This window comes from Dipteris shenzhenensis, chromosome 25 (assembly GCF_047967505.1).
Source record: "Dipteris shenzhenensis isolate YYH24624 ecotype China chromosome 25, Dip_SZ_1.0, whole genome shotgun sequence".
NCBI classification, from domain to species: domain Eukaryota; kingdom Viridiplantae; phylum Streptophyta; class Polypodiopsida; order Gleicheniales; family Dipteridaceae; genus Dipteris; species Dipteris shenzhenensis.
In genome coordinates this window covers 2,131,960-2,145,591 of record NC_141620.1, presented here as the reverse complement: position 1 = coordinate 2,145,591, position 13,632 = coordinate 2,131,960, and the positions used below count along the sequence as shown (strand labels likewise).

The 13,632-nt window shown below is 45.8% G+C and overlaps 1 protein-coding gene across 1 annotated transcript in view; it reads right to left on the bottom strand.

The window, feature by feature from the left end:
• LOC147885301 (uncharacterized) overlaps positions 1-13,632 on the bottom strand; it is a 185,731-nt gene that overhangs the window by 156,021 nt on the left and 16,078 nt on the right. The window contains exons 4-5 of the mRNA XM_087396116.1: positions 11,131-11,198; positions 10,916-11,032 (exon numbers count right to left, since the gene is read on the bottom strand). Of these exons, the coding sequence (XP_087252242.1) occupies positions 10,916-11,032; positions 11,131-11,198 (185 nt within the window). The remainder of the gene's footprint in view (positions 1-10,915; positions 11,033-11,130; positions 11,199-13,632) is intronic.

The window sequence follows — 13,632 nt, the reverse complement described above, 5'->3', positions numbered from 1 at the left end:
CGGGTATTAACCTATATCAAGAAGAATCACAAGGGCCAAAAACAACTGGTTTTTATTGATGGTGTGGTTTCATCACTGCATCAGTTTTTATAGAAAAACAATTTGAAGCTGGAGGATGCTGTGTTTGATCCTCCTCCAACTTGATATGTAACTTTTTACTTGGCTGCCTCGTGACTTTTGGTCAAAGGCTTTACTTGTAAATTTTTTCCTTGTACTTATTGGTGGGTTTTTACCTCTTTTGAGGTTTCCCACACAGAAATATAAGATTTCACTAAAAAAAATGTATGGTGTGTGTGGTGGGTGTGAGAGAGAGAGAGAGGAACGACCTCTGCCCATTCAGCCCCGTCAAGCCCCCCCGTCAGCCTTTCCTTTCTGTCTGTACATCCCTGCGGCCCCGTACCATCTTCCCTCGGTGCCCGTGCAATGTCCGTACATCCGTACGGCCCCGTGTGGCCTTTTCGTACAAGTCATCGTCCGTACACCGTACAGGTGGTTGCTGTTCGTACACCGTACAGCTTCCTTGCAATCCGTACAGGTTCCGTGCTGCAGTCCGTACAGATTTCGTACAGCCCTGCTCTAATTTTCCATACAGTTTACATGCTTCCAGCCGTACATTTTCTGACAGTGGGCCGTATGATCAGATTCCGTACAATTTTCAGCCGTACAATTTGTGGGTTCTTTTGTGCAGTTTCTTCACGGGTTTCAGCCCCTATGTTTACTCCTCAGTCCCTCCTTTTTCTCTAGTTGTCTATGCCCTTTCTGTAACCTCTTACAGACCTACCTTTCTCCGGTCTAAGCCCTTTCCGCTTTCTTTCTTCAGTTTCTCTTCCTCTTCTCCTTTTCAGAAAATGGCAGATTGTCCATATGAAAAGACTTTTCAAAAAGAAAGATCGGTCCAAAGCAAAAAGCAAAAGCAGGTTATGGGTCAGGATGACCCTTTTCGTGCCTTTGCAGAGGCTCAACTAGTATATGAGGTGATGCACGAGGGGTTTGAAGATACCCGAAAAAGTTGGAAAGATCCAGTTCCCACCACAAGCATCATGGTGGAAGTGGATGATATTTTTGATCGAGTCAAAAAATATGCCAAGCATGCCATCATTATCTTTTGTCCAAGACGTATGCCTACTGCTGCGGATGTTGGTAACTGGTTGACTAGAACCCTGGGTGGTTGCTATGTCAAAAAAGTTCACTATGCAGCAAGAGGCTTTTTGAAGTGATCATGGCAGATGAAGAGCACAGGCAGATTTTATTAGATTACTCTCCTCTTTTCTATGGGCAGCAGATGGTTCATGCGTTGCCCTGGTCTCCCACCAGAGATTATCAGGCTTTGATCCGACACAGATGCCCTGTCTGGGTGGAAGTTGTGGACTTCCCTCAATGTATGGCTTCTCTTTTGCCAAAAATTGCAGCATCTCTTGGCAAATTGGTTTGTCCACCACGGCCTAATGGCAATTCAAACAGATTTTGTATTTTGTGGGACACGGATAATCCAACCCCAGATTCTTATTCAGTCAAAATGAATAATGTTTGGATGGGCAGTGCCTTTTATAAACTGAAATGGGGTCTCTTTGCAGGTGCTTGCTTTGAATGCAAGAAGTTTGGGCATATGGCTTCGCAATGCCCTTCACATACTCCAAAAATACCAGTGCAGGCTGATTTGTCACCGCCTCTGAGCAAGACTTCTACTACCCCCTCTTTGATGAAGACTAAGGGGGTGAAACAGTTTTTTGCTGTCCAGGACAAAGGGAAAGCACCGGTTGCTTCAAATGGTGGAGTTCCTCCTCCTGTGCCTTCGGCCTCTCATCCTCAGGCAAAGGAAAAAACTTTGAATGATGCTTGGCAAACCCCAAGAAAGGTCTTCTCACCTAGGAGACCTTTGCCCTCCTGGACTTGGAATGGTGCTTCCTCTCAGGGCAAAACACCGGCTGAAAATTCTGGTATTGGTTTGACTTGGGCTGAGGTGACTGCCAATCATACACTCTTTCCAGAAGAGGAAGTTGCTGCCTTATTGTCTTCTCCTCAGGCTGAGTTTTCTTCTCAGGGTCGAGGCCTGGATATTGAGGTGGAGATGCAGACATAGAAGGCATTTTTGCTGCTGTACATAACTCTCCTATACCTGTAAATATGCTTGATCATCTCAAATGTGTCACTTTGAATGTACAGGGTTTGTGTGATGGTCGAAAATGGAAACTGATCTGGCTGTATATACGCCAATCGCAGCCTCATATAGTGGCTTTACAAGAGCATAATCAGCATATGTATGCTGGAAAATCTGGGCATTTCGCTCGTTATGGCATTTTCTATGCTGGAGAGCACTCTTTCTCTAGGGTAGCCTTTTTGGTTAAGCATGATCTTCAGCCTATTGTGGCCTTCAATGATTACCATGGTCGATGGATGATCATACAATGCCTTATTCAAGGCGACATCTTTGAATTTGCATTAGTATATGCTCCTCAAGCTTCCGGGAATCGAGCTTTGATTTGGGATGCTATGCATAAATATCCTTGGCGGCATTATGCTTTTATCTATGGTGATTTCAATAATGCCCCACAACCAGGAGATAATACCTCGGGCCACACTCACATGTTGGCTTTTGAAAAGTAGGCATGGTCTGATTTTTTGCTTCAATTGTCTCTGGTTGATCTCTATGAGGAATTGCAGCCCATGCTCTCGGGCTATACCTTTCAACATAATGCTCAATCTTCATATCAGGCACGCTTGGACAGATGGTGGATTAATCCGCAGCATTCTGATGCCTTCACTTGTCAGCTTTGGATTGTTGACCATGCTGTCACATACTCTGATCATGCTGCTCCTCTTTGGTTGAGGCTCTCTTTGCATGACTTTCCACATGATAGATTGGCTTGCAGATGCCTTTTGCTGATAAATAATGATTACCTTGACCATGCTGATTTTAAAGCCAAGGTATCTGATACCATTCAGCCTCTTTCTCATCAGATGCACATTGATCTGGATTATGCATGGCGGGCTTTTGTTGCAAGAGTGCAGGCTGCCAGGCTGTTATTCGGGATTATGATAAATCTTACATGCAGGCCACACGGGAGACCGTGAAGCATGCCAAATACACACGCTAGAGTTTGACAGACCTCAGTCATCTTCGACCTTTGTCTTTAGAAAAAAGCAAGCTATTATGTAAGGCTAAATTTTGCCTCCAATCAAATGATCGAAGAAAGCTTGCTAAATGGGAGACCCGATCTAGGCAAAGGGCTTTTTTGGATAAAGGTTGCTCTTCCAAGCAATTCTTTAAAAGTTTGCATTACAAAAGACAGGCTGCCAATATTTGTTGGATCCGGATGCCTCATGGTTCTTGGTCCTCATCTCGCTCAGAGCTTGCTGCTTTTTGTGTGCAGCACTTTTCATCTCATTTTGGGCACATGGATATTCTTTCTCCTCAGGTTGTGTCTGCCCATCAGCTTCTTTTGCAGCATGTTCATCCCATCCTCTCTGATGCTCAAGCTTTGGAATTGGAAATTCATTTCACTGACTGAAAGAGAATTGTCAGATGCTATTAAATCCTGTGGCAGATGGAAATCTCCAGGATGGGATGGTCTCACTGTGGAATTTTTTCTTGCCTTTTGAGATATCCTCAAGCAGACTTTGCTGCAAATGGTTAATTCAGCTTGGGAAAATCAGCAAATGCCTTTGTCATGGAAAAAAGGACTTGTCAAGCTCCTTCCAAAAAAGCAGCTATGTGATTTGCTCACTGATTGGAGACCAATAACACTCATGCCAGTCATTTACAAGATCATAGCCAAAATGGTTGTTGATCGTATTAAAGGTTATTTGCATGATGGGCTGCATCCTTCGCAATATGGCTTCGTTCCCCGCAGGCATATCACAGAAAATATTGCCAATGCTTATATTGGGATTAAATATACCAAATACACGCATCAGGATATTCTGCTCTTACAGGTGGATATTGCAAAAGCCTTTGATACAGTAAATGCGAATTCATCTTGCAAACAATGCGAGCTTGGGGTTTGGAACAAAAATGCAGCAGATTATTTACTGGCTTCACAGGGACAGCAATGCAGCTTGCATTCTTTCTAGAGATCTCTCTGATGAGTGGACTCTTCGTTGTTCAATCCGTCAGGGATGTCCCCTTAGTGCTTTATTGTATGCCATTGCTACCCATCCTATGCTGCAATATATGGGTCATCTCGTTGCTACAAGTTCCCTTCATGGCTTGGAATTAGATGCAAATGGCAGCATGGTTGCTCAAGCCTATGCTAATGATTCTTTCTTTGCCCTGAAGAATACGCAGAATGATCTTTCTGCTTTGATGCAGGCTCTCTCTATCAATGGTTTGGCAGCTGGTCTTCATGTAAATTTTCAAAAGTCCAAGCTGCTCCCATTGTATTCTAAGACTGGCATAGTCTTTTGTGGCCTCGCGAAATCATTCCACCCACTCAGATTGTTCATCATCTTGGCTACCCTTTGGAGTGGGGTCTCACTCATTGTCAACAAATTGATTGGGTGATGGTCAAGCTTCGGAAAAAGCTAGAATATTGGAAATTGGCAACTTGGCCTTTGCATGTTCAGCTTCGGATAGTGCAGTCCATCCTTGTGGCATATATTCAATTTTACTTGCCTTTGATCATGTTCACCAAGGCAGATCTTGCTTCTTTCATGTCTGCCATTATGGAAATCTTCAAGCGTTCCAAACATGGAAGAAAATGTATCCGATTGCTTTCACTGCATCAACTTTGTTCTCTTAAAATGCATGGTGGTTTGAACATCATGAATATCCAAGTGCACATCCTTGCTCACAGGGGAAAAATGTTGCTGCAATTTCTGCACGGGGATCAGCCTTGGGCTCTTATGATTAAATCTCTAGTCACACATATCAGTATTTCTCCCTTTGGTCACTGGCAATTGGTCACTGGCAAATCAATTACTGGGATTTCTTATTTGGTCGCATTGATGGCACTTTGCCTGGCTGCCCTTTTGTCTCCAGTTTGCTTCTTGATTGCAATCTATCTGATGAACCAATAGACAATCGTAAAAGGATTGCCTAAGCGACATCTAGAAAGAGAAGAAAAGGGAAGGAGCAGACTCTTGAAAGACTTTGTGATTCTTATCTTTCCATAGAGTCCAGAGTGCCCAATATCTAACCCATGTGAAGAATAGATCAAACTCTACTCTCCTTGGGTGAATCCCAAAGACACTAAAAGAACTTGCCAAAGGAGGCAGTTGGAAAGTGAACCTCAACAACAAACTAGAAGGAGCACGAGCTGCTGCTGCTCCCCGACACCCTTGCTGCCCCCTCTCAGCCTCTTCCTACCTCCCTCCCCGCCCCTCTCTCCTCACTCCCTTTAGCCCCCTCCCTGCCTCACCTCTCCCTCCTCCCTCTCCTCTCCTTGCCTCCCTCCCTCAGCCCCCTTCCCCCGCCTCTCTCCCCACCCTGTACCCTCCCTCCCTCCCTCCCTCCCTCCCTCTCTCTCTCTCTCTCTCTCTCTCAGCCTCCCCATCCGTACCTCTGTACAGTCGCTCAGCCTCTCCTTCCGTACCTCCGTACAGCCACCGCTCAGCCTCTCCATACATCCCGTCCGTACCTTCGCCATACCTCCATCCATACAGCCCGTGTACTATACAACCCGTATGTACCTCCGTCGTACCTCCGTTCGTACCACAACGTTCATACCATAGCTTGGAGTCGTACTTCTGTACCTCCCCCCATCAACACCTCGCCATTCCTCCCGTCCATACCTAGCCCTAGACCTAGTCCTAGTCCTCCCTAACCCCGAGTTGGGCTAAATCCCCAACCCAACCCGGGGGTTAGGTTAAGCTAGGGGGTTCAACCCTCAACCCTCTACCCCCGCCCTTTCCCCCCATCCCCTCAGCCTCTACCCCCACCCCCTTTCTCTGCCCCCTCAACCCCTACTCCCGCCCCCTACCTCCGCCCCCTCAGCCCCAACCTCCTCCCCCCTCCCCCACCCGCCCCACTTCCCTCGTCTCCTCTCCCACCCCTTCAGCCCCTCAGCCTCACCCCTCCCTTTCTCCTTCAGTCCCTCTCCTCTCATCCCTCCCCCCCCCCCCCCTAAACCCTCTCCTTTTCAGCCTATCCCTCCCCCCCTTCCTAGCCTCTTCTAGCCTCTCACTCTGCCTTCTTCCTCTTCTGGCCCCTCTCTCAAACTCTCCTCTACCTTCACCCTCTTCTCTATCCTAAGCACCTTTTTAGTCAAATGGAGCTCAATAGTATTCGAGTCGGCCTTTCCACCCCGATTGACGATGGCTCTACACCCCCCTCTTGAGCATCAGGCAATGCTCTAGACCAACGCTCTACAGAGCCTGAAAGCCACAATCAAAGTCGGCTCAAACTGAAAAGTAGAGTGCATCAACTGAGGAGAACCTGTGAGTTCACCCTCCTCCATCCACATCACATCCAAATAGTGACGAGGAAACTCTACCACTGTGTGCCAATAACTGTTCTTGAATCAACATCTCATCCTATTCCTCTATCTCTAGCTATTCCTCATGAGACATACACTTTGGCACATCCTGTGCTTTCACTGCACAACATCTTGGCTAAATTCTCTTAGCAACCACATGCCTCACCTCTAATCCAGCATCATCCAGAACAACCATAGGTCTCACCCTCTTGAGAAAGTTGGTGATGTCCTGGCAACGAAACCAATGAAACCGGCCTTCAGAAAATCCAAAGGGCGATGAACAATTAATAACCAACAAATAATTTATTTATTTTTTTCAAAAAAGAGACTTAAGCAAGCTCTGAGCGAAAATACAACATCATGAAGTTATGAGGATAAATAAAACCCCCTCAAAGTGAGGTGGAAAACATGAAAGGCAAGCATGCAGCAAAAACGAACTGATCTAGAGGCTCCTCGCACTAAAACAAAATTCGTTTTTGAGCTTCTAGCAACCCGCCAATAGCACGAAAATCAACAAGGCGATGTGATAGAATAGCCCTGGAGCACTGTCCCAGCTTGTAACTTGCCTCTCCCTGTTCTTTTGTAATCCAAAAACAAGCCTCAAAGCAAATTTTGACTTTTTGCCTTGTCTCACAAGCCAACTTGGCAAATGTGGGTCCTACAGCTATTTTTAGCTAAAGGGATTTTTACCCCTCTCTAACCTTCAGACCCTTGCCTTGGCCCACGGAATTAATTGCACTAAATAGTCTTTTGAACTGTTTTAATCAATTGGAGGCTAGGGCAATCACTGTCAATTCCTGAAGCTTAGAAATTCACATCGCCATGACAGTTGCTCTCAGCTGTGTATAGCTGTATAAAAATGTATGTAAATATGTTCGAACAAATCATGTGCTTGACCTTCAATGTACAGGGTCTGTGTGACATTCGGAAATGAAAGCTTATGTCAATGAGTTGCAGCCTCATATTGTAGCTCTTCAAGAGCACAACAAGCATATGTTTACAGGCAAGACAGGTCATTATGCTGGTTATGATATCTTTTATGCGGGAGAACATTCTTTCTCGGGTGTTGCTTTTCTTGTCAAGCATGCTCTTCACCCGCTTGTCTTAAATGATAAAGACAGAAGGTGGATCATCATTTAGTGTCTTATCCCGGGTGAAATCTGCCTCTGTTTATGCTCCTCAATCTTCTCATCGAAGAGCTTTAATTTGGGCTGATATGCAGCAATATCGTTGGAGACAGCATGCTTTTCTTTGTGGGGATTTGAATAATGCACCAATTCGAGGGGATAATACTTTAGGTCATACTCACATGCTGGCTCTTGGAACATCGACACCACTAGTCTCAATTGATTCCCACCTTGGTCTTGTTGACCTTTGGAAGGAGCTAAAACCAATGCTTACAGGATATATACTTTTCAACATAATGCTCACTCTATGTATCAGGCCAAGCTGGACCATTGGTACATGATAAATGCGCAACAGTATGAAGCTCTTGTCAAATATGGGTGAATTGTGCCTTCCCTCATCGCGAGCAATGCTCGCTTGATCTTGATTATGCTTGGACTACATTTTCTTCTCGCATGCAATCTGTTATTCGTGATTATTGGAAGCATTATGTGCACACACACGTATGTACATATGTATATATCTATATTCGTATATATGTATATGTATATCTAGAATCTAGATATATATATATGTGTACATAGATACATATATACAGATATACGAATATAGATATATACATATGTACATGTGTGTGTGTGTGTGTGTGTGTGTGTGTGTGTGTGTGTGTGAGACCTCTCATGGTGGCGGACGAATCTCACGATATTATGGAAGTGTAAAATGCCATTGAAACAAAGACTTTTTCTTTGGAGATGTATGACAGGTACATTGTCAGTGGGGGTCACACTTGCTAAATGTCGCATTGCACCATCCACATGCTTAAGATGTCAGGCTCCTTCAGAGACTGTTATTCATTTGCTTTGGCACTGCCCGTGTACTAAGATCCTCCTCAGGAGAATTTCAGATTATCTTCGGATCCGTTTCCCAAGTCACGAATTTGGGAAACATTTCTGGCTCTTTGGCAGATTTATGAAGTCCTTGTCTCAATACTCACTATTTCTCTCTTGGGTGCCATATTGGGCTCTTTGGACAATCTGGAGTGAGCATAATTTGGCATACTTGGGTCGGCAGATTCCCATGAAACTCCAGAGGGAGTAGTTGGTACCATCCAACTTGTCTTCTTGTGAAAAACCACCAAACGGAAACTCATTCTGATTTTGATGGGCCATTTCTGAGAAAAAGATTGAAGCAGATACAAAGCTGAATTCCCTTACTGGAAATGGAATGCACAACTCCCAAAAAACACAGCCAAGCACAGGCTGTGAATGCAACTTAGATTTCTATACTTGCACTGTCAGAAATCTGTCCAAGCATCAAAAACTCTCCAAAATCTGCCAAAAGTGCTTCAAACACTCCAAGAAAGGCAGTATGAACTGAATACTCCAAAAAATGCTCTCCCAACACAAAAGCCCCAATTTGTGGCTTGTAATTGCAACCAGAAAGGGGCAAAATTACTAAAAGCCCCAAATCTGCAATTTTTGAACAAAAGCCCCAAATTTCAGACTAGATCTGCAGATCTGTCTGTAGAAGCCCCAAATTTTAAACAAAATCTGCAATTTTGCTCCAGATGTAGCTCCAAAACTGCACAATGATTGCAATGGCTGCAATATACAAAATGCCCCAAATGTACTCCCAAAGATGTGCGGACTGTACGGCAGGTACGGAACTGTCAGCGAAGGTATGGAATCCAACTGTACGGCGAATTTGTATGGACGTTGCAGCGCAGGTACGGCGACCTGTACGGCGCTATACGGTTGCTGTACGACAGTTGTACGGCGAGTCTGTACGGAGAGAAGCGATACAGGTACGACAGTCTGTACGGTATTGTACGGAGACTATACGTACGTTGTACGGTGCTGCACGAAAATTGTACGGACGATGTACGGCGCTGCACAAAACCTGTACGGAGTCTTTACGGGAGCTGAACGGAGGCAGTACGGAGAATGTACGGAGGCAGTATGTCAGAATTCCGTACAGTCGTACGGATTGTACGGACGAGTTGGAGCAGGCTGAAACGTGAAGCAAAGGGCTGGAACTTGAAGGGAGCAGGGAGCCCGAAGCTCTTGAACCCGCTCTGATACCAAATGTGAGTATAGAGTGAGTGAGAGAGAGCAAGAGAGAGTGTGAGAGCTGGAAGCTTGGAAGCTGAAAGCTTAGTTGCAATAGAAGAGAGTGAGAGTACAACACACTGAAGGAAAAGATAAGGTTTTGTCCTAGTGACAAAACCTTAGAAGTCACTAACCATAGTTAGTGAACTAACTGCGGTTAGGGAAAAAAACCTCTTAAAGAGGGAAAAGTGCCCCTAACTAGCTTATTATATTACATTGGTCACTGCTGAATTATATCTATAATTCTAACATGTTGAGCACCATCAGTTTCCTTCTACTCAGGATATGGATGTACCTCAGTTTGTGTGTGTGTGTGTGAGAGAGAGAGAGAATGTGTGGAGAGGATATGGATGGATTGCACCCTTGTTGAGCACCATCAGTTTCCTTCTACTCAGGATATCCTGTTGAGCACCATCACTGCATCAGTTTTTACAGAGCAACAACTTGAAGCTGGAGGATGCCATGTTTGATCCTCCTCCAGCTTGCTATGTCATTTTTACTTTGGCTACCTCATGACTTTTGCTCTGAGGTTTTACTTGTAAAAACTTTTTTCTTGTACTTATTGGTGGGTTTTTACCTCTTTTGAGGTTTCCCACACAGACATATAAAGATTTCACTAAAAAAAAAAGTGTGTGTCACAAGGATGTGAATTTCATGTGCAAATAACCCCGTGGGCAAACCCAAGAATATTTTGGCCTAAGGGGACTGGATAAGGCATAGAAGAGGGGTTTAAATGTTGGGCCCAAGGGCAACCAACATTGTCATTAGTGGGGTAGGTTAGAGCATTAATGAGGGGGCCACGCGGCAGCCCCTCATGCATGCCCACCTACCACCTTCACCCCCATTCCTCTCCTTTCACGTTTTGATTAATTGATTGAGGCATACAGCTTTCTTCTCTCTCTTGCACGGATTTCTGTCACGAAAAGCGAGGCTGGCACGCATTCCGATAGCTTTTATTGCTGCTGCATGGCCTTCCGTACAGACCATACGGATCATTTTTGCTGCAGTACAGCCTTCCATACAGGCTGTATGGATCAGCATTCCTGCTGTACAGACACTACAAATGTACGTACGACTCACTTAGCACACAAAACGAGGCGTGGATTGTTGTACGGCTGTACAAGATTTTCTGGCACACATTTCGATGCAGATTTTTCTCTCTCTTGCCTGCCTGATATATAACCATGTATATTTGACTTAACTTTTGCAAGAAAGACCATTCAGTAGACATTACAAGGCATACCTAGACCAAAAACTTGAAATAAATACCTGTCCATGAGAGCAGCAGTAAACAATAAGCAAATTAAAAGATGCAGAGGGCCTTAAGTCTAGCGACATATGGATCGTCTTAAACCCTTCCAAGTCCTCCTTAAGTTGCCTTGAATCCTGAAAGCATTATAAATAAATAAAAACACTTTTTGAAAAGGCACAAAGATCCTACTTTTACGCATTCTATGGGTTTGCAAGTTCGATAAGCATCATACTTTTACTCTCTTGGTAAGACCTTCTGCATAGGCAGTAATCAACTCCACCAACTTCTCCCGCGGATAGCCTATTCACATTCAGGATGGCATTATGGAAATGAACTATATCTTAGCTAAGTGCAATTTTTCCAAGTTCAAACCAACTTTTGTGTTTTACAATTGCAATGATATAAAAGATCCCTCATATACTTATGGATCAGCAAGGTCTACTTCAAATGACAGTGCACAATGAGGTACAGATTTTAACCAAACAACAAGCTGACATACACATACAAAAGGGAAGAAGGCTTCCCATGGGACTCTATTAATAATGTTTGGGTAGACTTTTACCACCACAGACGTCTACCTTTCAAACAAATAAAACTTTTTTTTTTTCCCAAAGAAAGGAACCTTCTATTAATGCTTAAAAGATTTCATACAAGACAGCAAGCCCGAAGGTGCTGAGTATAGAAAAAACTGGAAAAGGCTAAAAGAAAGAAACCGGCCTGTTCCAGAGAAACCCAGCTCACTTCTAGGGGATCTCTGGAAGACTAACAGCCAAGTGGGGGGACTATACAGCCAGCGAATCCCTCACGGGGTGAAGATGTAGAAAACTCCTACGGGCCAAGCCTTGCAGAAACGAGCACGCCTCTCGACAGTCGCCTTGGAGCCTGGAGTCCCACACTCCCAGGTGGACCGTAGAGTGTAAATGATATCCTGCCAAATGGCAGCTAGGGTAGCCGAGGGTGGAACCGGGTGCTCACCCACATCACAAGACTGCAGCAAGCCACCCAAATGTTCCAAGCCGTGATGCTGGCTACCACCTCCCAAACACTGTCCTCCCTAGGAGAAGGAGGAGCTAGGCTGTCAGGAGAGACTGCCTCGTGGAGTGCAATCCTCTGGATGCTCTGACCCTGTATCCAATAGGCTGGGGAGATCTCATTAATCTGAAACGCGTGTCCTCTGTCAACCAAGCCACCATCCCCCAGGTGTAGTCTCTATGAAGACTCTACATACGTGTCATGATCCTAAGGGCTCCCATCCAGATCCTTGCTGCGCTACGGCAGCTTCACAGGCAGTGCGAGATAGTCTCCAGGACACCATCAAAGCAACATTGGCACTGCCCCTCCACTCGCATCTGCTCCAACCACGGTCCGATGGGCAAGCCTTTGTGGACGAACAGCCAGAAGAAGTATGAAATCTTCCTTGGCCGCAAGCTGGGGACCACAACCGCATCCAAAACCTGGAGCGAACATCCCGGGGCACTCTCTGGGTCACCCAATGCCTCTCCCTCGAGGGGGTCCACCTCCATGAGTCCATCTAAAGCCTCCTGCCAATCCGTGTGGTGTAGGAAAAGAAGAACACCTCATCCACTGGCTCAGTTAGCAAACTCCAAGTCAAGTAGCTCCTCCTCCTGTCTGATTGGGAGCCTCAACCCTGTGAGACCCACCACCTGTGATCTCAAGTAGTAGCCCAAAGCCTCCGCCACAAACAAGAAGAGGAAGGGAGCAAGTGGGCAGCCCTGGTAGACCGAGCAAGAGAGAGGAAAGGCCTCACCCATGTGTCCTCTGATAAGCATCTGACTAGAGCTCCCTGCATATAGCGCTAAAACTCCTCTGACCCATCTGTCTGAGAAACCCAATCTCCTCATAGTGCCCTCCACGAAGGACCACTCCACCCTGTCATAGGCCTTCTCAAAGTCCAAGAGAAGGATGGCCAGTGGCTGTGACTCCTCCTTGGACCAATCCACTGCCTCCCGGAACGTGAAGAGGTTGTCCAGGATGCTGCGCTCCTGGAAAAACCCAATCTATGTGTTGTGGATGATGTCGGTAAGATGGGGCCATAACCGCAAACTCAAGACCTTGGCGAGGATCTTATATGCAGTATCAAGCAGAGTGATCGACCTCCACTGTCGGATATCTAACCTATCTCCCTCTTTTGGGATCAAACAAATCCACCTCCTGCTCAAGGACTGAGGGAGAAGGCCTGTGTTGAAATTCTCCTAGCAAGCTAAACGGAAAGGGGTGGAGATAATCTCTCAGAAGTTCCAGAAGAAGGCCGGAGGCAAGCCATCCTCACCCGGGCACTTTTGCTTCCCAGAGCTCCTCATCTGTGAAAGGCTCCTCAAGTCTACTGCATAAATTCTGCGAGACTACTGTCGGAACATGATCCCAAACTAGCTCTCGCGCCACAAGACCAGCTGAGGTCATCCTCTCCGTCTGAAAGAGTTGGCTGTAAAAACCGGTGGTCATGTCCGAAATCTCTTGCGGGTCAATGTGCATGATGTCCTGCGAGTCCTGGAGACGCTGCAGTTGTGTGCTTGCCGATTGGGGCCCAGTGGTCTGAAAGAACTGCTTCATCACCCTGTCCCCCTATTGCACCCACCGGGCCCGAGAGGAGTGATAGGAGAACTCAGCCCGCCGCAACTTCGTGTCCTGAAGCTCAAGACGAGTGCTCTCGAATCTGTCACTAAGCCACTGAGAACCTGGGTCTTGCTCCCTGAGCCTCTCGATGGAGGCGAGG